We start from the raw sequence: 27,743 nt of genomic DNA, 5'->3' as shown, positions 1-27,743 counted from the left end.
GGGGGGGGGGGGTGGGGGGGGGGGGGGGTGGGGGGGGGGGGGGGTGGGGGGGGGGGGGGGTGGGGGGGGGGGGGGGTGGGGGGGGGGGGGGGTGGGGGGGGGGGGGGGTGGGGGGGGGGGGGGGTGGGGGGGGGGGGGGGTGGGGGGGGGGGGGGGTGGGGGGGGGGGGGGGTGGGGGGGGGGGGGGGTGGGGGGGGGGGGGGGTGGGGGGGGGGGGGGGTGGGGGGGGGGGGGGGTGGGGGGGGGGGGGGGTGGGGGGGGGGGGGGGTGGGGGGGGGGGGGGGTGGGGGGGGGGGGGGGTGGGGGGGGGGGGGGGTGGGGGGGGGGGGGGGTGGGGGGGGGGGGGGGTGGGGGGGGGGGGGGGTGGGGGGGGGGGGGGGTGGGGGGGGGGGGGGGTGGGGGGGGGGGGGGGTGGGGGGGGGGGGGGGTGGGGGGGGGGGGGGGTGGGGGGGGGGGGGGGTGGGGGGGGGGGGGGGTGGGGGGGGGGGGGGGTGGGGGGGGGGGGGGGTGGGGGGGGGGGGGGGTGGGGGGGGGGGGGGGTGGGGGGGGGGGGGGGTGGGGGGGGGGGGGGGTGGGGGGGGGGGGGGGTGGGGGGGGGGGGGGGTGGGGGGGGGGGGGGGTGGGGGGGGGGGGGGGTGGGGGGGGGGGGGGGTGGGGGGGGGGGGGGGTGGGGGGGGGGGGGGGTGGGGGGGGGGGGGGGTGGGGGGGGGGGGGGGTGGGGGGGGGGGGGGGTGGGGGGGGGGGGGGGTGGGGGGGGGGGGGGGTGGGGGGGGGGGGGGGTGGGGGGGGGGGGGGGTGGGGGGGGGGGGGGGTGGGGGGGGGGGGGGGTGGGGGGGGGGGGGGGTGGGGGGGGGGGGGGGTGGGGGGGGGGGGGGGTGGGGGGGGGGGGGGGTGGGGGGGGGGGGGGGTGGGGGGGGGGGGGGGTGGGGGGGGGGGGGGGTGGGGGGGGGGGGGGGTGGGGGGGGGGGGGGGTGGGGGGGGGGGGGGGTGGGGGGGGGGGGGGGTGGGGGGGGGGGGGGGTGGGGGGGGGGGGGGGTGGGGGGGGGGGGGGGTGGGGGGGGGGGGGGGTGGGGGGGGGGGGGGGTGGGGGGGGGGGGGGGTGGGGGGGGGGGGGGGTGGGGGGGGGGGGGGGTGGGGGGGGGGGGGGGTGGGGGGGGGGGGGGGTGGGGGGGGGGGGGGGTGGGGGGGGGGGGGGGTGGGGGGGGGGGGGGGTGGGGGGGGGGGGGGGTGGGGGGGGGGGGGGGTGGGGGGGGGGGGGGGTGGGGGGGGGGGGGGGTGGGGGGGGGGGGGGGTGGGGGGGGGGGGGGGTGGGGGGGGGGGGGGGTGGGGGGGGGGGGGGGTGGGGGGGGGGGGGGGTGGGGGGGGGGGGGGGTGGGGGGGGGGGGGGGTGGGGGGGGGGGGGGGTGGGGGGGGGGGGGGGTGGGGGGGGGGGGGGGTGGGGGGGGGGGGGGGTGGGGGGGGGGGGGGGTGGGGGGGGGGGGGGGTGGGGGGGGGGGGGGGTGGGGGGGGGGGGGGGTGGGGGGGGGGGGGGGTGGGGGGGGGGGGGGGTGGGGGGGGGGGGGGGTGGGGGGGGGGGGGGGTGGGGGGGGGGGGGGGTGGGGGGGGGGGGGGGTGGGGGGGGGGGGGGGTGGGGGGGGGGGGGGGTGGGGGGGGGGGGGGGTGGGGGGGGGGGGGGGTGGGGGGGGGGGGGGGTGGGGGGGGGGGGGGGTGGGGGGGGGGGGGGGTGGGGGGGGGGGGGGGTGGGGGGGGGGGGGGGTGGGGGGGGGGGGGGGTGGGGGGGGGGGGGGGTGGGGGGGGGGGGGGGTGGGGGGGGGGGGGGGTGGGGGGGGGGGGGGGTGGGGGGGGGGGGGGGTGGGGGGGGGGGGGGGTGGGGGGGGGGGGGGGTGGGGGGGGGGGGGGGTGGGGGGGGGGGGGGGTGGGGGGGGGGGGGGGTGGGGGGGGGGGGGGGTGGGGGGGGGGGGGGGTGGGGGGGGGGGGGGGTGGGGGGGGGGGGGGGTGGGGGGGGGGGGGGGTGGGGGGGGGGGGGGGTGGGGGGGGGGGGGGGTGGGGGGGGGGGGGGGTGGGGGGGGGGGGGGGTGGGGGGGGGGGGGGGTGGGGGGGGGGGGGGGTGGGGGGGGGGGGGGGTGGGGGGGGGGGGGGGTGGGGGGGGGGGGGGGTGGGGGGGGGGGGGGGTGGGGGGGGGGGGGGGTGGGGGGGGGGGGGGGTGGGGGGGGGGGGGGGTGGGGGGGGGGGGGGGTGGGGGGGGGGGGGGGTGGGGGGGGGGGGGGGTGGGGGGGGGGGGGGGTGGGGGGGGGGGGGGGTGGGGGGGGGGGGGGGTGGGGGGGGGGGGGGGTGGGGGGGGGGGGGGGTGGGGGGGGGGGGGGGTGGGGGGGGGGGGGGGTGGGGGGGGGGGGGGGTGGGGGGGGGGGGGGGTGGGGGGGGGGGGGGGTGGGGGGGGGGGGGGGTGGGGGGGGGGGGGGGTGGGGGGGGGGGGGGGTGGGGGGGGGGGGGGGTGGGGGGGGGGGGGGGTGGGGGGGGGGGGGGGTGGGGGGGGGGGGGGGTGGGGGGGGGGGGGGGTGGGGGGGGGGGGGGGTGGGGGGGGGGGGGGGTGGGGGGGGGGGGGGGTGGGGGGGGGGGGGGGTGGGGGGGGGGGGGGGTGGGGGGGGGGGGGGGTGGGGGGGGGGGGGGGTGGGGGGGGGGGGGGGTGGGGGGGGGGGGGGGTGGGGGGGGGGGGGGGTGGGGGGGGGGGGGGGTGGGGGGGGGGGGGGGTGGGGGGGGGGGGGGGTGGGGGGGGGGGGGGGTGGGGGGGGGGGGGGGTGGGGGGGGGGGGGGGTGGGGGGGGGGGGGGGTGGGGGGGGGGGGGGGTGGGGGGGGGGGGGGGTGGGGGGGGGGGGGGGTGGGGGGGGGGGGGGGTGGGGGGGGGGGGGGGTGGGGGGGGGGGGGGGTGGGGGGGGGGGGGGGTGGGGGGGGGGGGGGGTGGGGGGGGGGGGGGGTGGGGGGGGGGGGGGGTGGGGGGGGGGGGGGGTGGGGGGGGGGGGGGGTGGGGGGGGGGGGGGGTGGGGGGGGGGGGGGGTGGGGGGGGGGGGGGGTGGGGGGGGGGGGGGGTGGGGGGGGGGGGGGGTGGGGGGGGGGGGGGGTGGGGGGGGGGGGGGGTGGGGGGGGGGGGGGGTGGGGGGGGGGGGGGGTGGGGGGGGGGGGGGGTGGGGGGGGGGGGGGGTGGGGGGGGGGGGGGGTGGGGGGGGGGGGGGGTGGGGGGGGGGGGGGGTGGGGGGGGGGGGGGGTGGGGGGGGGGGGGGGTGGGGGGGGGGGGGGGTGGGGGGGGGGGGGGGTGGGGGGGGGGGGGGGTGGGGGGGGGGGGGGGTGGGGGGGGGGGGGGGTGGGGGGGGGGGGGGGTGGGGGGGGGGGGGGGTGGGGGGGGGGGGGGGTGGGGGGGGGGGGGGGTGGGGGGGGGGGGGGGTGGGGGGGGGGGGGGGTGGGGGGGGGGGGGGGTGGGGGGGGGGGGGGGTGGGGGGGGGGGGGGGTGGGGGGGGGGGGGGGTGGGGGGGGGGGGGGGTGGGGGGGGGGGGGGGTGGGGGGGGGGGGGGGTGGGGGGGGGGGGGGGTGGGGGGGGGGGGGGGTGGGGGGGGGGGGGGGTGGGGGGGGGGGGGGGTGGGGGGGGGGGGGGGTGGGGGGGGGGGGGGGTGGGGGGGGGGGGGGGTGGGGGGGGGGGGGGGTGGGGGGGGGGGGGGGTGGGGGGGGGGGGGGGTGGGGGGGGGGGGGGGTGGGGGGGGGGGGGGGTGGGGGGGGGGGGGGGTGGGGGGGGGGGGGGGTGGGGGGGGGGGGGGGTGGGGGGGGGGGGGGGTGGGGGGGGGGGGGGGTGGGGGGGGGGGGGGGTGGGGGGGGGGGGGGGTGGGGGGGGGGGGGGGTGGGGGGGGGGGGGGGTGGGGGGGGGGGGGGGTGGGGGGGGGGGGGGGTGGGGGGGGGGGGGGGTGGGGGGGGGGGGGGGTGGGGGGGGGGGGGGGTGGGGGGGGGGGGGGGTGGGGGGGGGGGGGGGTGGGGGGGGGGGGGGGTGGGGGGGGGGGGGGGTGGGGGGGGGGGGGGGTGGGGGGGGGGGGGGGTGGGGGGGGGGGGGGGTGGGGGGGGGGGGGGGTGGGGGGGGGGGGGGGTGGGGGGGGGGGGGGGTGGGGGGGGGGGGGGGTGGGGGGGGGGGGGGGTGGGGGGGGGGGGGGGTGGGGGGGGGGGGGGGTGGGGGGGGGGGGGGGTGGGGGGGGGGGGGGGTGGGGGGGGGGGGGGGTGGGGGGGGGGGGGGGTGGGGGGGGGGGGGGGTGGGGGGGGGGGGGGGTGGGGGGGGGGGGGGGTGGGGGGGGGGGGGGGTGGGGGGGGGGGGGGGTGGGGGGGGGGGGGGGTGGGGGGGGGGGGGGGTGGGGGGGGGGGGGGGTGGGGGGGGGGGGGGGTGGGGGGGGGGGGGGGTGGGGGGGGGGGGGGGTGGGGGGGGGGGGGGGTGGGGGGGGGGGGGGGTGGGGGGGGGGGGGGGTGGGGGGGGGGGGGGGTGGGGGGGGGGGGGGGTGGGGGGGGGGGGGGGTGGGGGGGGGGGGGGGTGGGGGGGGGGGGGGGTGGGGGGGGGGGGGGGTGGGGGGGGGGGGGGGTGGGGGGGGGGGGGGGTGGGGGGGGGGGGGGGTGGGGGGGGGGGGGGGTGGGGGGGGGGGGGGGTGGGGGGGGGGGGGGGTGGGGGGGGGGGGGGGTGGGGGGGGGGGGGGGTGGGGGGGGGGGGGGGTGGGGGGGGGGGGGGGTGGGGGGGGGGGGGGGTGGGGGGGGGGGGGGGTGGGGGGGGGGGGGGGTGGGGGGGGGGGGGGGTGGGGGGGGGGGGGGGTGGGGGGGGGGGGGGGTGGGGGGGGGGGGGGGTGGGGGGGGGGGGGGGTGGGGGGGGGGGGGGGTGGGGGGGGGGGGGGGTGGGGGGGGGGGGGGGTGGGGGGGGGGGGGGGTGGGGGGGGGGGGGGGTGGGGGGGGGGGGGGGTGGGGGGGGGGGGGGGTGGGGGGGGGGGGGGGTGGGGGGGGGGGGGGGTGGGGGGGGGGGGGGGTGGGGGGGGGGGGGGGTGGGGGGGGGGGGGGGTGGGGGGGGGGGGGGGTGGGGGGGGGGGGGGGTGGGGGGGGGGGGGGGTGGGGGGGGGGGGGGGTGGGGGGGGGGGGGGGTGGGGGGGGGGGGGGGTGGGGGGGGGGGGGGGTGGGGGGGGGGGGGGGTGGGGGGGGGGGGGGGTGGGGGGGGGGGGGGGTGGGGGGGGGGGGGGGTGGGGGGGGGGGGGGGTGGGGGGGGGGGGGGGTGGGGGGGGGGGGGGGTGGGGGGGGGGGGGGGTGGGGGGGGGGGGGGGTGGGGGGGGGGGGGGGTGGGGGGGGGGGGGGGTGGGGGGGGGGGGGGGTGGGGGGGGGGGGGGGTGGGGGGGGGGGGGGGTGGGGGGGGGGGGGGGTGGGGGGGGGGGGGGGTGGGGGGGGGGGGGGGTGGGGGGGGGGGGGGGTGGGGGGGGGGGGGGGTGGGGGGGGGGGGGGGTGGGGGGGGGGGGGGGTGGGGGGGGGGGGGGGTGGGGGGGGGGGGGGGTGGGGGGGGGGGGGGGTGGGGGGGGGGGGGGGTGGGGGGGGGGGGGGGTGGGGGGGGGGGGGGGTGGGGGGGGGGGGGGGTGGGGGGGGGGGGGGGTGGGGGGGGGGGGGGGTGGGGGGGGGGGGGGGTGGGGGGGGGGGGGGGTGGGGGGGGGGGGGGGTGGGGGGGGGGGGGGGTGGGGGGGGGGGGGGGTGGGGGGGGGGGGGGGTGGGGGGGGGGGGGGGTGGGGGGGGGGGGGGGTGGGGGGGGGGGGGGGTGGGGGGGGGGGGGGGTGGGGGGGGGGGGGGGTGGGGGGGGGGGGGGGTGGGGGGGGGGGGGGGTGGGGGGGGGGGGGGGTGGGGGGGGGGGGGGGTGGGGGGGGGGGGGGGTGGGGGGGGGGGGGGGTGGGGGGGGGGGGGGGTGGGGGGGGGGGGGGGTGGGGGGGGGGGGGGGTGGGGGGGGGGGGGGGTGGGGGGGGGGGGGGGTGGGGGGGGGGGGGGGTGGGGGGGGGGGGGGGTGGGGGGGGGGGGGGGTGGGGGGGGGGGGGGGTGGGGGGGGGGGGGGGTGGGGGGGGGGGGGGGTGGGGGGGGGGGGGGGTGGGGGGGGGGGGGGGTGGGGGGGGGGGGGGGTGGGGGGGGGGGGGGGTGGGGGGGGGGGGGGGTGGGGGGGGGGGGGGGTGGGGGGGGGGGGGGGTGGGGGGGGGGGGGGGTGGGGGGGGGGGGGGGTGGGGGGGGGGGGGGGTGGGGGGGGGGGGGGGTGGGGGGGGGGGGGGGTGGGGGGGGGGGGGGGTGGGGGGGGGGGGGGGTGGGGGGGGGGGGGGGTGGGGGGGGGGGGGGGTGGGGGGGGGGGGGGGTGGGGGGGGGGGGGGGTGGGGGGGGGGGGGGGTGGGGGGGGGGGGGGGTGGGGGGGGGGGGGGGTGGGGGGGGGGGGGGGTGGGGGGGGGGGGGGGTGGGGGGGGGGGGGGGTGGGGGGGGGGGGGGGTGGGGGGGGGGGGGGGTGGGGGGGGGGGGGGGTGGGGGGGGGGGGGGGTGGGGGGGGGGGGGGGTGGGGGGGGGGGGGGGTGGGGGGGGGGGGGGGTGGGGGGGGGGGGGGGTGGGGGGGGGGGGGGGTGGGGGGGGGGGGGGGTGGGGGGGGGGGGGGGTGGGGGGGGGGGGGGGTGGGGGGGGGGGGGGGTGGGGGGGGGGGGGGGTGGGGGGGGGGGGGGGTGGGGGGGGGGGGGGGTGGGGGGGGGGGGGGGTGGGGGGGGGGGGGGGTGGGGGGGGGGGGGGGTGGGGGGGGGGGGGGGTGGGGGGGGGGGGGGGTGGGGGGGGGGGGGGGTGGGGGGGGGGGGGGGTGGGGGGGGGGGGGGGTGGGGGGGGGGGGGGGTGGGGGGGGGGGGGGGTGGGGGGGGGGGGGGGTGGGGGGGGGGGGGGGTGGGGGGGGGGGGGGGTGGGGGGGGGGGGGGGTGGGGGGGGGGGGGGGTGGGGGGGGGGGGGGGTGGGGGGGGGGGGGGGTGGGGGGGGGGGGGGGTGGGGGGGGGGGGGGGTGGGGGGGGGGGGGGGTGGGGGGGGGGGGGGGTGGGGGGGGGGGGGGGTGGGGGGGGGGGGGGGTGGGGGGGGGGGGGGGTGGGGGGGGGGGGGGGTGGGGGGGGGGGGGGGTGGGGGGGGGGGGGGGTGGGGGGGGGGGGGGGTGGGGGGGGGGGGGGGTGGGGGGGGGGGGGGGTGGGGGGGGGGGGGGGTGGGGGGGGGGGGGGGTGGGGGGGGGGGGGGGTGGGGGGGGGGGGGGGTGGGGGGGGGGGGGGGTGGGGGGGGGGGGGGGTGGGGGGGGGGGGGGGTGGGGGGGGGGGGGGGTGGGGGGGGGGGGGGGTGGGGGGGGGGGGGGGTGGGGGGGGGGGGGGGTGGGGGGGGGGGGGGGTGGGGGGGGGGGGGGGTGGGGGGGGGGGGGGGTGGGGGGGGGGGGGGGTGGGGGGGGGGGGGGGTGGGGGGGGGGGGGGGTGGGGGGGGGGGGGGGTGGGGGGGGGGGGGGGTGGGGGGGGGGGGGGGTGGGGGGGGGGGGGGGTGGGGGGGGGGGGGGGTGGGGGGGGGGGGGGGTGGGGGGGGGGGGGGGTGGGGGGGGGGGGGGGTGGGGGGGGGGGGGGGTGGGGGGGGGGGGGGGTGGGGGGGGGGGGGGGTGGGGGGGGGGGGGGGTGGGGGGGGGGGGGGGTGGGGGGGGGGGGGGGTGGGGGGGGGGGGGGGTGGGGGGGGGGGGGGGTGGGGGGGGGGGGGGGTGGGGGGGGGGGGGGGTGGGGGGGGGGGGGGGTGGGGGGGGGGGGGGGTGGGGGGGGGGGGGGGTGGGGGGGGGGGGGGGTGGGGGGGGGGGGGGGTGGGGGGGGGGGGGGGTGGGGGGGGGGGGGGGTGGGGGGGGGGGGGGGTGGGGGGGGGGGGGGGTGGGGGGGGGGGGGGGTGGGGGGGGGGGGGGGTGGGGGGGGGGGGGGGTGGGGGGGGGGGGGGGTGGGGGGGGGGGGGGGTGGGGGGGGGGGGGGGTGGGGGGGGGGGGGGGTGGGGGGGGGGGGGGGTGGGGGGGGGGGGGGGTGGGGGGGGGGGGGGGTGGGGGGGGGGGGGGGTGGGGGGGGGGGGGGGTGGGGGGGGGGGGGGGTGGGGGGGGGGGGGGGTGGGGGGGGGGGGGGGTGGGGGGGGGGGGGGGTGGGGGGGGGGGGGGGTGGGGGGGGGGGGGGGTGGGGGGGGGGGGGGGTGGGGGGGGGGGGGGGTGGGGGGGGGGGGGGGTGGGGGGGGGGGGGGGTGGGGGGGGGGGGGGGTGGGGGGGGGGGGGGGTGGGGGGGGGGGGGGGTGGGGGGGGGGGGGGGTGGGGGGGGGGGGGGGTGGGGGGGGGGGGGGGTGGGGGGGGGGGGGGGTGGGGGGGGGGGGGGGTGGGGGGGGGGGGGGGTGGGGGGGGGGGGGGGTGGGGGGGGGGGGGGGTGGGGGGGGGGGGGGGTGGGGGGGGGGGGGGGTGGGGGGGGGGGGGGGTGGGGGGGGGGGGGGGTGGGGGGGGGGGGGGGTGGGGGGGGGGGGGGGTGGGGGGGGGGGGGGGTGGGGGGGGGGGGGGGTGGGGGGGGGGGGGGGTGGGGGGGGGGGGGGGTGGGGGGGGGGGGGGGTGGGGGGGGGGGGGGGTGGGGGGGGGGGGGGGTGGGGGGGGGGGGGGGTGGGGGGGGGGGGGGGTGGGGGGGGGGGGGGGTGGGGGGGGGGGGGGGTGGGGGGGGGGGGGGGTGGGGGGGGGGGGGGGTGGGGGGGGGGGGGGGTGGGGGGGGGGGGGGGTGGGGGGGGGGGGGGGTGGGGGGGGGGGGGGGTGGGGGGGGGGGGGGGTGGGGGGGGGGGGGGGTGGGGGGGGGGGGGGGTGGGGGGGGGGGGGGGTGGGGGGGGGGGGGGGTGGGGGGGGGGGGGGGTGGGGGGGGGGGGGGGTGGGGGGGGGGGGGGGTGGGGGGGGGGGGGGGTGGGGGGGGGGGGGGGTGGGGGGGGGGGGGGGTGGGGGGGGGGGGGGGTGGGGGGGGGGGGGGGTGGGGGGGGGGGGGGGTGGGGGGGGGGGGGGGTGGGGGGGGGGGGGGGTGGGGGGGGGGGGGGGTGGGGGGGGGGGGGGGTGGGGGGGGGGGGGGGTGGGGGGGGGGGGGGGTGGGGGGGGGGGGGGGTGGGGGGGGGGGGGGGTGGGGGGGGGGGGGGGTGGGGGGGGGGGGGGGTGGGGGGGGGGGGGGGTGGGGGGGGGGGGGGGTGGGGGGGGGGGGGGGTGGGGGGGGGGGGGGGTGGGGGGGGGGGGGGGTGGGGGGGGGGGGGGGTGGGGGGGGGGGGGGGTGGGGGGGGGGGGGGGTGGGGGGGGGGGGGGGTGGGGGGGGGGGGGGGTGGGGGGGGGGGGGGGTGGGGGGGGGGGGGGGTGGGGGGGGGGGGGGGTGGGGGGGGGGGGGGGTGGGGGGGGGGGGGGGTGGGGGGGGGGGGGGGTGGGGGGGGGGGGGGGTGGGGGGGGGGGGGGGTGGGGGGGGGGGGGGGTGGGGGGGGGGGGGGGTGGGGGGGGGGGGGGGTGGGGGGGGGGGGGGGTGGGGGGGGGGGGGGGTGGGGGGGGGGGGGGGTGGGGGGGGGGGGGGGTGGGGGGGGGGGGGGGTGGGGGGGGGGGGGGGTGGGGGGGGGGGGGGGTGGGGGGGGGGGGGGGTGGGGGGGGGGGGGGGTGGGGGGGGGGGGGGGTGGGGGGGGGGGGGGGTGGGGGGGGGGGGGGGTGGGGGGGGGGGGGGGTGGGGGGGGGGGGGGGTGGGGGGGGGGGGGGGTGGGGGGGGGGGGGGGTGGGGGGGGGGGGGGGTGGGGGGGGGGGGGGGTGGGGGGGGGGGGGGGTGGGGGGGGGGGGGGGTGGGGGGGGGGGGGGGTGGGGGGGGGGGGGGGTGGGGGGGGGGGGGGGTGGGGGGGGGGGGGGGTGGGGGGGGGGGGGGGTGGGGGGGGGGGGGGGTGGGGGGGGGGGGGGGTGGGGGGGGGGGGGGGTGGGGGGGGGGGGGGGTGGGGGGGGGGGGGGGTGGGGGGGGGGGGGGGTGGGGGGGGGGGGGGGTGGGGGGGGGGGGGGGTGGGGGGGGGGGGGGGTGGGGGGGGGGGGGGGTGGGGGGGGGGGGGGGTGGGGGGGGGGGGGGGTGGGGGGGGGGGGGGGTGGGGGGGGGGGGGGGTGGGGGGGGGGGGGGGTGGGGGGGGGGGGGGGTGGGGGGGGGGGGGGGTGGGGGGGGGGGGGGGTGGGGGGGGGGGGGGGTGGGGGGGGGGGGGGGTGGGGGGGGGGGGGGGTGGGGGGGGGGGGGGGTGGGGGGGGGGGGGGGTGGGGGGGGGGGGGGGTGGGGGGGGGGGGGGGTGGGGGGGGGGGGGGGTGGGGGGGGGGGGGGGTGGGGGGGGGGGGGGGTGGGGGGGGGGGGGGGTGGGGGGGGGGGGGGGTGGGGGGGGGGGGGGGTGGGGGGGGGGGGGGGTGGGGGGGGGGGGGGGTGGGGGGGGGGGGGGGTGGGGGGGGGGGGGGGTGGGGGGGGGGGGGGGTGGGGGGGGGGGGGGGTGGGGGGGGGGGGGGGTGGGGGGGGGGGGGGGTGGGGGGGGGGGGGGGTGGGGGGGGGGGGGGGTGGGGGGGGGGGGGGGTGGGGGGGGGGGGGGGTGGGGGGGGGGGGGGGTGGGGGGGGGGGGGGGTGGGGGGGGGGGGGGGTGGGGGGGGGGGGGGGTGGGGGGGGGGGGGGGTGGGGGGGGGGGGGGGTGGGGGGGGGGGGGGGTGGGGGGGGGGGGGGGTGGGGGGGGGGGGGGGTGGGGGGGGGGGGGGGTGGGGGGGGGGGGGGGTGGGGGGGGGGGGGGGTGGGGGGGGGGGGGGGTGGGGGGGGGGGGGGGTGGGGGGGGGGGGGGGTGGGGGGGGGGGGGGGTGGGGGGGGGGGGGGGTGGGGGGGGGGGGGGGTGGGGGGGGGGGGGGGTGGGGGGGGGGGGGGGTGGGGGGGGGGGGGGGTGGGGGGGGGGGGGGGTGGGGGGGGGGGGGGGTGGGGGGGGGGGGGGGTGGGGGGGGGGGGGGGTGGGGGGGGGGGGGGGTGGGGGGGGGGGGGGGTGGGGGGGGGGGGGGGTGGGGGGGGGGGGGGGTGGGGGGGGGGGGGGGTGGGGGGGGGGGGGGGTGGGGGGGGGGGGGGGTGGGGGGGGGGGGGGGTGGGGGGGGGGGGGGGTGGGGGGGGGGGGGGGTGGGGGGGGGGGGGGGTGGGGGGGGGGGGGGGTGGGGGGGGGGGGGGGTGGGGGGGGGGGGGGGTGGGGGGGGGGGGGGGTGGGGGGGGGGGGGGGTGGGGGGGGGGGGGGGTGGGGGGGGGGGGGGGTGGGGGGGGGGGGGGGTGGGGGGGGGGGGGGGTGGGGGGGGGGGGGGGTGGGGGGGGGGGGGGGTGGGGGGGGGGGGGGGTGGGGGGGGGGGGGGGTGGGGGGGGGGGGGGGTGGGGGGGGGGGGGGGTGGGGGGGGGGGGGGGTGGGGGGGGGGGGGGGTGGGGGGGGGGGGGGGTGGGGGGGGGGGGGGGTGGGGGGGGGGGGGGGTGGGGGGGGGGGGGGGTGGGGGGGGGGGGGGGTGGGGGGGGGGGGGGGTGGGGGGGGGGGGGGGTGGGGGGGGGGGGGGGTGGGGGGGGGGGGGGGTGGGGGGGGGGGGGGGTGGGGGGGGGGGGGGGTGGGGGGGGGGGGGGGTGGGGGGGGGGGGGGGTGGGGGGGGGGGGGGGTGGGGGGGGGGGGGGGTGGGGGGGGGGGGGGGTGGGGGGGGGGGGGGGTGGGGGGGGGGGGGGGTGGGGGGGGGGGGGGGTGGGGGGGGGGGGGGGTGGGGGGGGGGGGGGGTGGGGGGGGGGGGGGGTGGGGGGGGGGGGGGGTGGGGGGGGGGGGGGGTGGGGGGGGGGGGGGGTGGGGGGGGGGGGGGGTGGGGGGGGGGGGGGGTGGGGGGGGGGGGGGGTGGGGGGGGGGGGGGGTGGGGGGGGGGGGGGGTGGGGGGGGGGGGGGGTGGGGGGGGGGGGGGGTGGGGGGGGGGGGGGGTGGGGGGGGGGGGGGGTGGGGGGGGGGGGGGGTGGGGGGGGGGGGGGGTGGGGGGGGGGGGGGGTGGGGGGGGGGGGGGGTGGGGGGGGGGGGGGGTGGGGGGGGGGGGGGGTGGGGGGGGGGGGGGGTGGGGGGGGGGGGGGGTGGGGGGGGGGGGGGGTGGGGGGGGGGGGGGGTGGGGGGGGGGGGGGGTGGGGGGGGGGGGGGGTGGGGGGGGGGGGGGGTGGGGGGGGGGGGGGGTGGGGGGGGGGGGGGGTGGGGGGGGGGGGGGGTGGGGGGGGGGGGGGGTGGGGGGGGGGGGGGGTGGGGGGGGGGGGGGGTGGGGGGGGGGGGGGGTGGGGGGGGGGGGGGGTGGGGGGGGGGGGGGGTGGGGGGGGGGGGGGGTGGGGGGGGGGGGGGGTGGGGGGGGGGGGGGGTGGGGGGGGGGGGGGGTGGGGGGGGGGGGGGGTGGGGGGGGGGGGGGGTGGGGGGGGGGGGGGGTGGGGGGGGGGGGGGGTGGGGGGGGGGGGGGGTGGGGGGGGGGGGGGGTGGGGGGGGGGGGGGGTGGGGGGGGGGGGGGGTGGGGGGGGGGGGGGGTGGGGGGGGGGGGGGGTGGGGGGGGGGGGGGGTGGGGGGGGGGGGGGGTGGGGGGGGGGGGGGGTGGGGGGGGGGGGGGGTGGGGGGGGGGGGGGGTGGGGGGGGGGGGGGGTGGGGGGGGGGGGGGGTGGGGGGGGGGGGGGGTGGGGGGGGGGGGGGGTGGGGGGGGGGGGGGGTGGGGGGGGGGGGGGGTGGGGGGGGGGGGGGGTGGGGGGGGGGGGGGGTGGGGGGGGGGGGGGGTGGGGGGGGGGGGGGGTGGGGGGGGGGGGGGGTGGGGGGGGGGGGGGGTGGGGGGGGGGGGGGGTGGGGGGGGGGGGGGGTGGGGGGGGGGGGGGGTGGGGGGGGGGGGGGGTGGGGGGGGGGGGGGGTGGGGGGGGGGGGGGGTGGGGGGGGGGGGGGGTGGGGGGGGGGGGGGGTGGGGGGGGGGGGGGGTGGGGGGGGGGGGGGGTGGGGGGGGGGGGGGGTGGGGGGGGGGGGGGGTGGGGGGGGGGGGGGGTGGGGGGGGGGGGGGGTGGGGGGGGGGGGGGGTGGGGGGGGGGGGGGGTGGGGGGGGGGGGGGGTGGGGGGGGGGGGGGGTGGGGGGGGGGGGGGGTGGGGGGGGGGGGGGGTGGGGGGGGGGGGGGGTGGGGGGGGGGGGGGGTGGGGGGGGGGGGGGGTGGGGGGGGGGGGGGGTGGGGGGGGGGGGGGGTGGGGGGGGGGGGGGGTGGGGGGGGGGGGGGGTGGGGGGGGGGGGGGGTGGGGGGGGGGGGGGGTGGGGGGGGGGGGGGGTGGGGGGGGGGGGGGGTGGGGGGGGGGGGGGGTGGGGGGGGGGGGGGGTGGGGGGGGGGGGGGGTGGGGGGGGGGGGGGGTGGGGGGGGGGGGGGGTGGGGGGGGGGGGGGGTGGGGGGGGGGGGGGGTGGGGGGGGGGGGGGGTGGGGGGGGGGGGGGGTGGGGGGGGGGGGGGGTGGGGGGGGGGGGGGGTGGGGGGGGGGGGGGGTGGGGGGGGGGGGGGGTGGGGGGGGGGGGGGGTGGGGGGGGGGGGGGGTGGGGGGGGGGGGGGGTGGGGGGGGGGGGGGGTGGGGGGGGGGGGGGGTGGGGGGGGGGGGGGGTGGGGGGGGGGGGGGGTGGGGGGGGGGGGGGGTGGGGGGGGGGGGGGGTGGGGGGGGGGGGGGGTGGGGGGGGGGGGGGGTGGGGGGGGGGGGGGGTGGGGGGGGGGGGGGGTGGGGGGGGGGGGGGGTGGGGGGGGGGGGGGGTGGGGGGGGGGGGGGGTGGGGGGGGGGGGGGGTGGGGGGGGGGGGGGGTGGGGGGGGGGGGGGGTGGGGGGGGGGGGGGGTGGGGGGGGGGGGGGGTGGGGGGGGGGGGGGGTGGGGGGGGGGGGGGGTGGGGGGGGGGGGGGGTGGGGGGGGGGGGGGGTGGGGGGGGGGGGGGGTGGGGGGGGGGGGGGGTGGGGGGGGGGGGGGGTGGGGGGGGGGGGGGGTGGGGGGGGGGGGGGGTGGGGGGGGGGGGGGGTGGGGGGGGGGGGGGGTGGGGGGGGGGGGGGGTGGGGGGGGGGGGGGGTGGGGGGGGGGGGGGGTGGGGGGGGGGGGGGGTGGGGGGGGGGGGGGGTGGGGGGGGGGGGGGGTGGGGGGGGGGGGGGGTGGGGGGGGGGGGGGGTGGGGGGGGGGGGGGGTGGGGGGGGGGGGGGGTGGGGGGGGGGGGGGGTGGGGGGGGGGGGGGGTGGGGGGGGGGGGGGGTGGGGGGGGGGGGGGGTGGGGGGGGGGGGGGGTGGGGGGGGGGGGGGGTGGGGGGGGGGGGGGGTGGGGGGGGGGGGGGGTGGGGGGGGGGGGGGGTGGGGGGGGGGGGGGGTGGGGGGGGGGGGGGGTGGGGGGGGGGGGGGGTGGGGGGGGGGGGGGGTGGGGGGGGGGGGGGGTGGGGGGGGGGGGGGGTGGGGGGGGGGGGGGGTGGGGGGGGGGGGGGGTGGGGGGGGGGGGGGGTGGGGGGGGGGGGGGGTGGGGGGGGGGGGGGGTGGGGGGGGGGGGGGGTGGGGGGGGGGGGGGGTGGGGGGGGGGGGGGGTGGGGGGGGGGGGGGGTGGGGGGGGGGGGGGGTGGGGGGGGGGGGGGGTGGGGGGGGGGGGGGGTGGGGGGGGGGGGGGGTGGGGGGGGGGGGGGGTGGGGGGGGGGGGGGGTGGGGGGGGGGGGGGGTGGGGGGGGGGGGGGGTGGGGGGGGGGGGGGGTGGGGGGGGGGGGGGGTGGGGGGGGGGGGGGGTGGGGGGGGGGGGGGGTGGGGGGGGGGGGGGGTGGGGGGGGGGGGGGGTGGGGGGGGGGGGGGGTGGGGGGGGGGGGGGGTGGGGGGGGGGGGGGGTGGGGGGGGGGGGGGGTGGGGGGGGGGGGGGGTGGGGGGGGGGGGGGGTGGGGGGGGGGGGGGGTGGGGGGGGGGGGGGGTGGGGGGGGGGGGGGGTGGGGGGGGGGGGGGGTGGGGGGGGGGGGGGGTGGGGGGGGGGGGGGGTGGGGGGGGGGGGGGGTGGGGGGGGGGGGGGGTGGGGGGGGGGGGGGGTGGGGGGGGGGGGGGGTGGGGGGGGGGGGGGGTGGGGGGGGGGGGGGGTGGGGGGGGGGGGGGGTGGGGGGGGGGGGGGGTGGGGGGGGGGGGGGGTGGGGGGGGGGGGGGGTGGGGGGGGGGGGGGGTGGGGGGGGGGGGGGGTGGGGGGGGGGGGGGGTGGGGGGGGGGGGGGGTGGGGGGGGGGGGGGGTGGGGGGGGGGGGGGGTGGGGGGGGGGGGGGGTGGGGGGGGGGGGGGGTGGGGGGGGGGGGGGGTGGGGGGGGGGGGGGGTGGGGGGGGGGGGGGGTGGGGGGGGGGGGGGGTGGGGGGGGGGGGGGGTGGGGGGGGGGGGGGGTGGGGGGGGGGGGGGGTGGGGGGGGGGGGGGGTGGGGGGGGGGGGGGGTGGGGGGGGGGGGGGGTGGGGGGGGGGGGGGGTGGGGGGGGGGGGGGGTGGGGGGGGGGGGGGGTGGGGGGGGGGGGGGGTGGGGGGGGGGGGGGGTGGGGGGGGGGGGGGGTGGGGGGGGGGGGGGGTGGGGGGGGGGGGGGGTGGGGGGGGGGGGGGGTGGGGGGGGGGGGGGGTGGGGGGGGGGGGGGGTGGGGGGGGGGGGGGGTGGGGGGGGGGGGGGGTGGGGGGGGGGGGGGGTGGGGGGGGGGGGGGGTGGGGGGGGGGGGGGGTGGGGGGGGGGGGGGGTGGGGGGGGGGGGGGGTGGGGGGGGGGGGGGGTGGGGGGGGGGGGGGGTGGGGGGGGGGGGGGGTGGGGGGGGGGGGGGGTGGGGGGGGGGGGGGGTGGGGGGGGGGGGGGGTGGGGGGGGGGGGGGGTGGGGGGGGGGGGGGGTGGGGGGGGGGGGGGGTGGGGGGGGGGGGGGGTGGGGGGGGGGGGGGGTGGGGGGGGGGGGGGGTGGGGGGGGGGGGGGGTGGGGGGGGGGGGGGGTGGGGGGGGGGGGGGGTGGGGGGGGGGGGGGGTGGGGGGGGGGGGGGGTGGGGGGGGGGGGGGGTGGGGGGGGGGGGGGGTGGGGGGGGGGGGGGGTGGGGGGGGGGGGGGGTGGGGGGGGGGGGGGGTGGGGGGGGGGGGGGGTGGGGGGGGGGGGGGGTGGGGGGGGGGGGGGGTGGGGGGGGGGGGGGGTGGGGGGGGGGGGGGGTGGGGGGGGGGGGGGGTGGGGGGGGGGGGGGGTGGGGGGGGGGGGGGGTGGGGGGGGGGGGGGGTGGGGGGGGGGGGGGGTGGGGGGGGGGGGGGGTGGGGGGGGGGGGGGGTGGGGGGGGGGGGGGGTGGGGGGGGGGGGGGGTGGGGGGGGGGGGGGGTGGGGGGGGGGGGGGGTGGGGGGGGGGGGGGGTGGGGGGGGGGGGGGGTGGGGGGGGGGGGGGGTGGGGGGGGGGGGGGGTGGGGGGGGGGGGGGGTGGGGGGGGGGGGGGGTGGGGGGGGGGGGGGGTGGGGGGGGGGGGGGGTGGGGGGGGGGGGGGGTGGGGGGGGGGGGGGGTGGGGGGGGGGGGGGGTGGGGGGGGGGGGGGGTGGGGGGGGGGGGGGGTGGGGGGGGGGGGGGGTGGGGGGGGGGGGGGGTGGGGGGGGGGGGGGGTGGGGGGGGGGGGGGGTGGGGGGGGGGGGGGGTGGGGGGGGGGGGGGGTGGGGGGGGGGGGGGGTGGGGGGGGGGGGGGGTGGGGGGGGGGGGGGGTGGGGGGGGGGGGGGGTGGGGGGGGGGGGGGGTGGGGGGGGGGGGGGGTGGGGGGGGGGGGGGGTGGGGGGGGGGGGGGGTGGGGGGGGGGGGGGGTGGGGGGGGGGGGGGGTGGGGGGGGGGGGGGGTGGGGGGGGGGGGGGGTGGGGGGGGGGGGGGGTGGGGGGGGGGGGGGGTGGGGGGGGGGGGGGGTGGGGGGGGGGGGGGGTGGGGGGGGGGGGGGGTGGGGGGGGGGGGGGGTGGGGGGGGGGGGGGGTGGGGGGGGGGGGGGGTGGGGGGGGGGGGGGGTGGGGGGGGGGGGGGGTGGGGGGGGGGGGGGGTGGGGGGGGGGGGGGGTGGGGGGGGGGGGGGGTGGGGGGGGGGGGGGGTGGGGGGGGGGGGGGGTGGGGGGGGGGGGGGGTGGGGGGGGGGGGGGGTGGGGGGGGGGGGGGGTGGGGGGGGGGGGGGGTGGGGGGGGGGGGGGGTGGGGGGGGGGGGGGGTGGGGGGGGGGGGGGGTGGGGGGGGGGGGGGGTGGGGGGGGGGGGGGGTGGGGGGGGGGGGGGGTGGGGGGGGGGGGGGGTGGGGGGGGGGGGGGGTGGGGGGGGGGGGGGGTGGGGGGGGGGGGGGGTGGGGGGGGGGGGGGGTGGGGGGGGGGGGGGGTGGGGGGGGGGGGGGGTGGGGGGGGGGGGGGGTGGGGGGGGGGGGGGGTGGGGGGGGGGGGGGGTGGGGGGGGGGGGGGGTGGGGGGGGGGGGGGGTGGGGGGGGGGGGGGGTGGGGGGGGGGGGGGGTGGGGGGGGGGGGGGGTGGGGGGGGGGGGGGGTGGGGGGGGGGGGGGGTGGGGGGGGGGGGGGGTGGGGGGGGGGGGGGGTGGGGGGGGGGGGGGGTGGGGGGGGGGGGGGGTGGGGGGGGGGGGGGGTGGGGGGGGGGGGGGGTGGGGGGGGGGGGGGGTGGGGGGGGGGGGGGGTGGGGGGGGGGGGGGGTGGGGGGGGGGGGGGGTGGGGGGGGGGGGGGGTGGGGGGGGGGGGGGGTGGGGGGGGGGGGGGGTGGGGGGGGGGGGGGGTGGGGGGGGGGGGGGGTGGGGGGGGGGGGGGGTGGGGGGGGGGGGGGGTGGGGGGGGGGGGGGGTGGGGGGGGGGGGGGGTGGGGGGGGGGGGGGGTGGGGGGGGGGGGGGGTGGGGGGGGGGGGGGGTGGGGGGGGGGGGGGGTGGGGGGGGGGGGGGGTGGGGGGGGGGGGGGGTGGGGGGGGGGGGGGGTGGGGGGGGGGGGGGGTGGGGGGGGGGGGGGGTGGGGGGGGGGGGGGGTGGGGGGGGGGGGGGGTGGGGGGGGGGGGGGGTGGGGGGGGGGGGGGGTGGGGGGGGGGGGGGGTGGGGGGGGGGGGGGGTGGGGGGGGGGGGGGGTGGGGGGGGGGGGGGGTGGGGGGGGGGGGGGGTGGGGGGGGGGGGGGGTGGGGGGGGGGGGGGGTGGGGGGGGGGGGGGGTGGGGGGGGGGGGGGGTGGGGGGGGGGGGGGGTGGGGGGGGGGGGGGGTGGGGGGGGGGGGGGGTGGGGGGGGGGGGGGGTGGGGGGGGGGGGGGGTGGGGGGGGGGGGGGGTGGGGGGGGGGGGGGGTGGGGGGGGGGGGGGGTGGGGGGGGGGGGGGGTGGGGGGGGGGGGGGGTGGGGGGGGGGGGGGGTGGGGGGGGGGGGGGGTGGGGGGGGGGGGGGGTGGGGGGGGGGGGGGGTGGGGGGGGGGGGGGGTGGGGGGGGGGGGGGGTGGGGGGGGGGGGGGGTGGGGGGGGGGGGGGGTGGGGGGGGGGGGGGGTGGGGGGGGGGGGGGGTGGGGGGGGGGGGGGGTGGGGGGGGGGGGGGGTGGGGGGGGGGGGGGGTGGGGGGGGGGGGGGGTGGGGGGGGGGGGGGGTGGGGGGGGGGGGGGGTGGGGGGGGGGGGGGGTGGGGGGGGGGGGGGGTGGGGGGGGGGGGGGGTGGGGGGGGGGGGGGGTGGGGGGGGGGGGGGGTGGGGGGGGGGGGGGGTGGGGGGGGGGGGGGGTGGGGGGGGGGGGGGGTGGGGGGGGGGGGGGGTGGGGGGGGGGGGGGGTGGGGGGGGGGGGGGGTGGGGGGGGGGGGGGGTGGGGGGGGGGGGGGGTGGGGGGGGGGGGGGGTGGGGGGGGGGGGGGGTGGGGGGGGGGGGGGGTGGGGGGGGGGGGGGGTGGGGGGGGGGGGGGGTGGGGGGGGGGGGGGGTGGGGGGGGGGGGGGGTGGGGGGGGGGGGGGGTGGGGGGGGGGGGGGGTGGGGGGGGGGGGGGGTGGGGGGGGGGGGGGGTGGGGGGGGGGGGGGGTGGGGGGGGGGGGGGGTGGGGGGGGGGGGGGGTGGGGGGGGGGGGGGGTGGGGGGGGGGGGGGGTGGGGGGGGGGGGGGGTGGGGGGGGGGGGGGGTGGGGGGGGGGGGGGGTGGGGGGGGGGGGGGGTGGGGGGGGGGGGGGGTGGGGGGGGGGGGGGGTGGGGGGGGGGGGGGGTGGGGGGGGGGGGGGGTGGGGGGGGGGGGGGGTGGGGGGGGGGGGGGGTGGGGGGGGGGGGGGGTGGGGGGGGGGGGGGGTGGGGGGGGGGGGGGGTGGGGGGGGGGGGGGGTGGGGGGGGGGGGGGGTGGGGGGGGGGGGGGGTGGGGGGGGGGGGGGGTGGGGGGGGGGGGGGGTGGGGGGGGGGGGGGGTGGGGGGGGGGGGGGGTGGGGGGGGGGGGGGGTGGGGGGGGGGGGGGGTGGGGGGGGGGGGGGGTGGGGGGGGGGGGGGGTGGGGGGGGGGGGGGGTGGGGGGGGGGGGGGGTGGGGGGGGGGGGGGGTGGGGGGGGGGGGGGGTGGGGGGGGGGGGGGGTGGGGGGGGGGGGGGGTGGGGGGGGGGGGGGGTGGGGGGGGGGGGGGGTGGGGGGGGGGGGGGGTGGGGGGGGGGGGGGGTGGGGGGGGGGGGGGGTGGGGGGGGGGGGGGGTGGGGGGGGGGGGGGGTGGGGGGGGGGGGGGGTGGGGGGGGGGGGGGGTGGGGGGGGGGGGGGGTGGGGGGGGGGGGGGGTGGGGGGGGGGGGGGGTGGGGGGGGGGGGGGGTGGGGGGGGGGGGGGGGGGGGGGGGGGGGACCATCAGCCCCTGCCAGTATGGCCAATTGGCCATGCTGGCAGGGGCTGATGGGAATTGTAGTCCATAACATCTGGAGTGCCAAAGGTTCGGCACCATGGGGATAGGCTTTCTGTTGGAGATGCTGTAGTCTCTTGGGGCAGTGTGGAACACATGGAGTTTTTAACATGTAATGATTAGGTACGTGTAAATTCTGTACCCACCTTGCTGGAGGTAAAATGTAGACAACTGGGGAAGACAATGGCAAACTATGCCGAGCCAGTAAATGTTGTGATGTGATGTTACTCCCCAAGGATCACGAACGACCCAATACTTGTATCTTTACCTAAATTACCCAAAATAACGTACATCAAATAAGCTTCCTTGCATAGGATGGAACTGTTACAGGTTTTTGACGGTTCTTTTGCTGCACAGAAAATATTTTGGGGTCTTTGGTTAGATGGTAGAATAGAAACACCAGCTGTATAGAATTCAACTAATCCAGTCGGCATGCAGTAGCCATGGCCATTGGAGCACCTGGGGGAAAATGATCACCATGCAAGGTGGTCACAATATTATTTTAAAATGACAGTTTAGATTGATTTGCTTGGTAAATTTAGAAGCTAGAATTTTTCTTTTAAAAAAAACTTGTGTTAGAACATAACAAGCCAGCTGGATCAGACCAGAGTCCATCTAGTCCAGCTCTCTGCTACTCGCAGTGGCCCACCAGGTGCCTTTGGGAGCTCATGTGCAGGATGTGAAAGCAATGGCCTTAAAAACATAAGAACAAGCCAGCTGGATCAGACCAGAGTCCATCTAGTCCAGCTCTCTGCTACTCGCAGTGGCCCACCAGGTGCCTTTGGGAGCTCACGTGCAGGATGTGAAAGCAAGGGCCTTCTGCGGCTGTGTTCCGGATACTTTTGCATTGATGGGCTGTTCAGAACAATAGAGAAAGCAACAGGACAACAAGACACAACCCGGCCCCTGTTGAGACACAAAGGCTTCCCAAACCAGTCAAACGGGTTCTCAAAGCCATTTTGGTAGAAATAAGCTGTTTACAGTGAGTGAACACAAACTCTCTCTAGGGTGGTGTAGTGGTTTAAAGCAGTGGTCTCTGATTTGGAGAACCAGGTTTGATTCCCCATGCCTCTATATGAGAGGCAGACTCTGATCTAGTGAATTAGAAGAAGAAGAAGAGTTTTGGATTTATATCCCCCCTTTCTCTCCTGTAGGAGACTCAAAGGGGCTTACAATCTCCTGACCCTTCCCCCCTCACAACAAACACCCTGTGAGGTGGGTGGGGCTGAGAGAGCTCCGAGAAGCTGTGACTCGCCCAAGGTCACCCAGCTGGCGTGTGTGGGAGTGTACAGGCTAATCTGAATTCCCCAGAGAAGCCTCCACAGCTCAGGCGGCAGAGCGGGGAATCAAACCCGGTTCCTCCAGATTAGATACACGAGCTCTTAACCTCCTACGCCACTGCTGTCTCCTAAACAAATTAGATTTGTTTCCTGCTCCTAAACTTGCAGGGGTGTATCTACAGAAAATGGCACCCAGACCAAGCACAGACATTGCGCTCCCCCAACCATTGTGCTCCCTTTACCAGACCAGCCTCTCAGTGTACATTCACACGTGGGACAGCCACCCCTCGGTCACACCCACCGTTCTGTGCCTGCCTCTAGTTGGGCAGCCCAAACGACAAAGACCCACCTGAGGCCCTGCAGAGAGCTGCTGCCGGTCTGAGTAGAAAATGCTGGTACCTGATAGTCCAACAAGTCTGGTTCATGGGCACCCAGTTAGTTACTCACTACCAAGTCCTACTTATTCACTCATTCCTAATACCTCTGATTGGACCATGTGGATTCTCTTACATGTATTCATTTCATTTAACATAAGAATAACAGATCTACACCCTTTAATACAGTGATGGCAAACCTTTTCGAGAGCGAGTGCCCAAATGGCAACCCAAAACCCACTTATTTATCACAAAGCGCCAACACGGCAATTTAACCTGAATACTGAGGTTTTAGTTTAGCAAAAACGGTTGGCTCCGAGGAGTGCGTTACTCGGGAGTAAGCTTGGTGGTAGTCGGTGGCTTTGCTTTGAAGCAACCGTGCAACTCTTCCAACAGGTGAATCACAACCCTAGGAAGGTTTACTCAGAAGCAAGCCCCATTGCCAGCAACCAACTCCCAGGTAAAGGATCATGCTTTAGTTCTTCACATGAAAATCAGTAGGGTTTAACAGCACTTAACAAGGTTACCTGCACTGCTTCCCCAAAACTAGGTCTTAGGTTTAATGCTAATAGAGCCCAGCGGCCTAGGCCAATCTAGATGTGTGTGTGTGGGGGGGGCTCTGTTTGCATGTGCCCACAGAGAGGGCTCTGAGTGCCAGCTCTGGCACCCGTGCCATAGGTTCGCCACCACTGCTTTAATAGCTTCCACTGTCCTTTATTTTCCAGTATACTTTATTTTGTTTATTGTATTTTTTCCAATAATAGACCGTTATTCTAATGGTGCACTAACCTGGATAGCTTTAAAAAGGGCTTGGACAGATTTATGGAGAAGTCGATCTATGGCTACCAATCTTGCTCCTCCTTGATCTCAGATTGCAAATGCCTTAGCAGACCAGATGCTCTGGAGCAGCAGCAGCAGAAGGCCCTTGCTTTCACATCCTGCCTGTGAGCTCCCAAAGGCACTTGGTGGGCCACTGCGAGTAGCAGAGTGCTGGACTAGATTGACTCTGGTCTGATCCAGCAGGCTAGTTCTTATGTTCTTATGATCTAGTTTGCTTCTCTTGCCCCTTTCCCTGCTTTTTTTGCTAGCTTCTGAGATTTGACAAGACTGAGGTCACCTGGGCTAACCAGATCAGAACATAAATGGAGTAGATTAGTTATGATTTTCGAATAGTGTTTGAGCATACGCAGGCAGGTTCATTTCTCTGGCCACCTGGCCCGTCCCTGTCTTGTTTACACTTTCTCTTTTCCTGGGGGCAAATTCCAGATCTGCCTCTGTGGGTTCCTCAACCTTTGGTCAGCGGGGGCAGCGGGGGCATTTTACAATTGGCATCACAGCAGAAGTGACCTTGTTGCTTTTTAAAATAAGGACTGCTGCCTTACGGCGGTATGTGCACCTTGTGCTGGTACGGCGTAGTGGTTAACAGCAGGTAGACTCTAATTAGAAGAACTGGGTTCGATTTCCCACTCCTCCACATCAGTGGTGGATTATTATCTTATCTGGTGAACTGGGTTTATTTCCCCACTCCTCTACATGAAGCCTCCTGAGTGACCTTGAGCTAGTCCCAGTTCTCTCCAAACTCACAAAGGCCCCTTCCACACATGCAGAATAGTGCACTTTCAATGCACTTTGCAACTATGCGGAATAGCAAAATCCACTTGCAAGCAATTGTGAAAGTGGATTGAAAGTGCATTATTCTGCATGTGCAGAAAGGGCCAAGATGTCTGTTGTGGGAAGGGAAAGGCATTTGTAAGCCCCTTTGAGACTCCTTGTGGTTGAGAAAAGCGGGGTATAAATCCAAAGTCTTCTAATGCAGTAAGAGACTGGGGTTCAGCAAGGGGTGGGGGGAAGGAATAGATCCATTTGAATATCCAGCTAGTCAGGTCTACGAGTCTTAGAAAAGAGCCCGCTGAAAGGCGTCCTCCACCTCCGGATGAACCCTCTTCCGCTCCCACCCAAATGGTGTGTGTCTGTTCCTAATCCATAACAGGAAGTTAAATCCGCACCTCTTTTTCTACACCTTTGTCTCATCAACACTTGAGGCGTGCAGCCAGGGGCGTAATGAGGCAAACTGCAGCCCTGGGCAAAACCTGAGTTGGGCGGCCACTCCACCATGACCAATTTTTTTTTTTGCACCAGGACGTTGGTGCCTGCAGGGGGTGCATTTTTAGACATATAAGCACCAAAATTTCAGCGTAAGCATAAGGATAGTCTCCTGATGATAGGCTGAAAATTTGATGCCACTAGCCTAAAACTGCGCCCCCTGCAGGCCAAAAATGGAAAACCACTAAAAAATACTCAAAAATTAACCCTGCATTTTGATGCCCCCCCACAAGGTGATGCCCTGGACAGCTGCCCACCTTGCCCAATGGGCATTACGCCCCTGTTGAGTGGCGTAGGAGGTTAAGAGCTCGTGTATCTAATCTGGAGGAACCGGGTTTGATTCCCAGCTCTGCCGCCTGAGCAGTGAAGGAATTCAGTGGAGGAATTATCTGGGGAATTCAGATTAGCCTGTGCACTCCCACACACGCCAGCTGGGTGACCTTGGGCTAGTCACAGCTTCTCGGAGCTCTCTCAGCCCCACCCACCTCACAGGGTGTTTGTTGTGAGGGGGGAAGGGCAAGGAGATTGTCAGCCCCTTTGACTCTCCTGCAGGAGAGAAAGGGGGGATATAAATCCAAACTCCTCTTCTTCTTCTTCTTCTTCTGCACGCAGCAAAAAGAAAAGGCGACTGTGCTGGAGAAACCGAGACTAGAATCACACCCAGCTCCAGAGTCTGATTTTTTAAAAGTCCAAAGGAGCCTCTCTCTCCACTGACGAGGAGAAAACCAGGGCGCGAGACCGGTCCGAAGCCGGAAGTGTAGGGCATCACCCACTTTTCCAGACCTCTGCGGGGATCGCTCCCCCGCTCTGAGAAGCGGTCTCCGCGGCGCCTGCGCACTGCGCGGCCGGGCGAAGCGAGGGGGCGTGTCCGCCGGCCGCGGCGTTGCGTCACCGCTCCCAGGGACTGGGAGGCGCGTGCGATGGGCTCGCGCCGGATCCGCGCCTGGCCGCTCGCGCTGCTGCAGCTGCTGGCCGAGGCGCCCCCGGCCGCTCCTCCCCTTCCTCCGGCCGCTGCAGCCGCCGCTGCCTTCGCCGCTGCCCGCCGCTGGCTGAGCGCCAGGCCGGCCCGCGCGCCCAGAATGGAGTACCAGGTGAGCAGCCCTCTGCAAGCCCCGGGTTGCATGATGCAACTTGCATCAGCCGGGAAGGGGAGACACACGTGGGGGCCGGAGGGAGGGAGGGCGGGCGGGAGCGGGCGGTGCTCTCCCGCGCGCCTTGGGTGCTCTTGGGGCGGGGAAGTTTAAGATGCATGGGCAGGCGCGTCTTTCCTGCACGCGTCTACCGGGAAAACCCGCGTGTAGCCTCCACGTGTGTGAACGCGTTGAGGATGAGATGGCAAGGTGCGTGCAGAGGCAACCCAGCTTACATTCCAAGAAGGAAATCATTTCCCATTGAAAACTAAGAGTTCCCCCCTCCTGTTGGCATTGTGATCCCACCTGGTGACACTCTTAACAGGTAGAAGAGAAGAAGAAGAAGAGTTTGGATTTATATCCCCCCTTTCTCTCCTGCAGGAGACTCAAAGGGGCTTACAATCTCCTTGCCCTTCCCCCCTCACAACAAACACCCTGTGAGGTGGGTGGGGCTGAGAGAGCTCAGAAGAACTGTGACTAGCCCAAGGGCACCCAGCTGGCATGTGTTGGAGTGTACAGGCTAATCTGAATTCCCCAGATAAGCCTCTGCAGCTCAGGCGGCAGAGCGGAGAAACAAACCCAGTACAAAAGATTACAGTCAACAGATTTCCACCTTGTAATTTCTTTTCTCTCTCCCCCCGCCCCCCGTAAAGAATAACATACAGAACAGCAATCAAATATCTTTTAAAAATAACATATAACAGTTATGATGGCACTCCGACACCAAACGCGGGGCTCGGACATCAGAAGCATCAACCCGCTCATTCTCGCTAGGTTATGGATTGAAAGTTGCGTGCATGTATAACCCAATTTAAATTCCAAGAGGGATATCATTCTCCATTGAAAACTAAAAGCATTCCCTTCCTATTAGCGGTGGGATCACACTTGGTGACGCTCAACACTCCCAAAAAATTACAGTAAATAATGCTCCAACTTGTAATTTCTTTTTTCTTAAAGAATACTGTACAGAACAACAATCAAATATAAGAAAATTTAACTTTGCTTTGCCTTAGCTGAGCCAACTGTTCCTCTCTTCAAGGGTTCCATTATAGCCCTGGAACATCAATACATAGTTCATAACAAATTTGGAGTCCTTCTGATGTGAACGACCTACAGAATTCAAATTAGCCTGCACACTCCCAACACACACCAGCTGGGTGACCTTGGGCTAGTCACAGTTCTTCTGAGCTCTCTCAGCCCCACCTACCTCACAGGGTTCTTGTTGTGGGGGGGAAGGGAAAGAAGTTTGTAAGCCCCTTTGAGTCTCCATGCAGGATATAAATCCAACTCTTCTTCTTCAGGCTCTCCCACAAACCTGGGAGAAGTGCATCTTTTCTTCCTTATATGGGAATATCCCAACTCCCAATGTCCCTATGGGACTCTGGGTTATGCATGGATTCCTTGTTTCTCAGCTGATCAGGGCTCTTTCAAGGGGGCTGTCAAACCCAAGACATATGCAGAGCGGGCATAAAATGTACATTGGAAAAGCTACTTGTTGTAAAGTGGTTTACCCAGGGCACTGTCAAAAGGAGGTACTTAAACTAAGGGCAATGATTGAACGGGTCCCAAGGAGGGCAACCAAAATGGTAAAAGGTCGGGAATCCGTGCCCTATGAAGAGCAGCTCAGGGAGTTGGGTATGTTTCGTCTGGAGAAGAGAAGGTTAGGGTATGTCGTGACAGCCATGTTTAAGTATTTTAAGGGATTTCATGTTGAGGAGGTAAACAAGCTTGCTTTCGGCTGCTCCTGAGGCTAGAGCAAGGAGTAATGGAGTCAAGATACAGGAAAAGAGATTCCACCAAAACATCGGGAAGAACTTCCTGACCATAAGGGCTGTTCAGCAATAGAATACTGTGCCTTGGGAGTGTGGTGGAGTCTCCGTCTTTGGAGGTTTTTAAACAGAGGCCGTGTCAAGGGTGCTGTGATTGTGTCTTCCTGCATAGCAGGGGGTTGGACTTGCTGGACTCTTCCAACTCTATGATTCTATGATTGTCCATAGAGAATGATGGAGAGCACCCCTTGGCCATGCGGTGTTTTCCATTATTCCCTGTATTGCTTAATAAACCCTGTTCAAAGGAGAGCCATAATGCTCGCCAGGTTTAATGTTGTGCCTTCTGCCTTGTTACATGGCAGATTTAATAAGCAAGAAAAGGCTAAACGATTGTGCCCATGTAACGACGGCTCAGTTGAATCTCTGGCCCACCAATTACTACACTGCCTCAGATTCAAGGAGATCAGATCCAAGTATGTGAATCTCACTCCTTTACATTTACCCCATCTCCCCGATTTAATTAGATTACACTACTTGTTGGACAATCCTGATCCTTCTCTCTGTATGATGGTGGCAGACTTTCTCCTGGAAATCACTAAACAGCAGTAGATTTCCTTCAACCTAACATTTATTTCCTGTATTGTATATGCTTTTTAATCTGTTTTTATTATTGTTGTACTGTTGTCTATGCCAATAAAGGCTTGCTTAAAAAAAAAGCATTATTCCCTACGGGCATGCGTGCTTTCCGGTATTCTTTATGGGCAGTCCCGTATTGTCTGTGGACAGTCACTGTCCTTGGTTGTTTTTTGCCATCAAGTCACAGCTGACTTATGGTGACTCTGTCATAGAGTTTTCAAGGCAAGGGCTGTTCAGAGGTGGTTTGCCATCGCCTACCTTTGCATCATTCCCGTGCTGTTTGGAAGTCTCCCATGCATGCAAACACCATGCAAACAGGGTTGAGGCTGGCAGTGTGTGGCTGGCTGAAGATCATCCGGCAAGATGCCATGGCCTGAGTGGGGATTTGAATCTGAACTTCCCAGGTCCTAATTCAAGACCTTAACCACTATACCAGTGGTGACGAACCTATGGCACAGGTGACAGAGGTGGCACTCAGAGCCCTCTCTCTGGGCACACGCAAACAGAGTCTCCCCCACTCCCCACCCCCCACATCTAGGCTGACCTGGGCCGCTGGGCTCGATTATTAGCATTAAACC

The 27,743-nt window shown here is 81.0% G+C and overlaps 1 protein-coding gene across 1 annotated transcript in view; it reads left to right on the top strand.

Moving 5' to 3' along the window:
• The first annotated feature begins 24,502 nt into the window (after positions 1-24,502).
• The window catches only part of FPGS (folylpolyglutamate synthase), a 40,240-nt gene continuing 36,999 nt past the window's right edge, over positions 24,503-27,743 (top strand). Inside the window, exon 1 of the mRNA XM_048513310.1 lies at positions 24,503-24,721. Within this exon, the coding sequence (XP_048369267.1) occupies positions 24,551-24,721 (171 nt within the window). The 5' untranslated portion in view covers positions 24,503-24,550. The remainder of the gene's footprint in view (positions 24,722-27,743) is intronic.

The sequence above is a fragment of the Sphaerodactylus townsendi genome, linkage group LG12, assembly GCF_021028975.2.
Source record: "Sphaerodactylus townsendi isolate TG3544 linkage group LG12, MPM_Stown_v2.3, whole genome shotgun sequence".
Taxonomy (NCBI): domain Eukaryota; kingdom Metazoa; phylum Chordata; class Lepidosauria; order Squamata; family Sphaerodactylidae; genus Sphaerodactylus; species Sphaerodactylus townsendi.
Note: the sequence above shows the minus strand (reverse complement) of the source record. Positions and strands in the feature narration are given on the sequence as shown.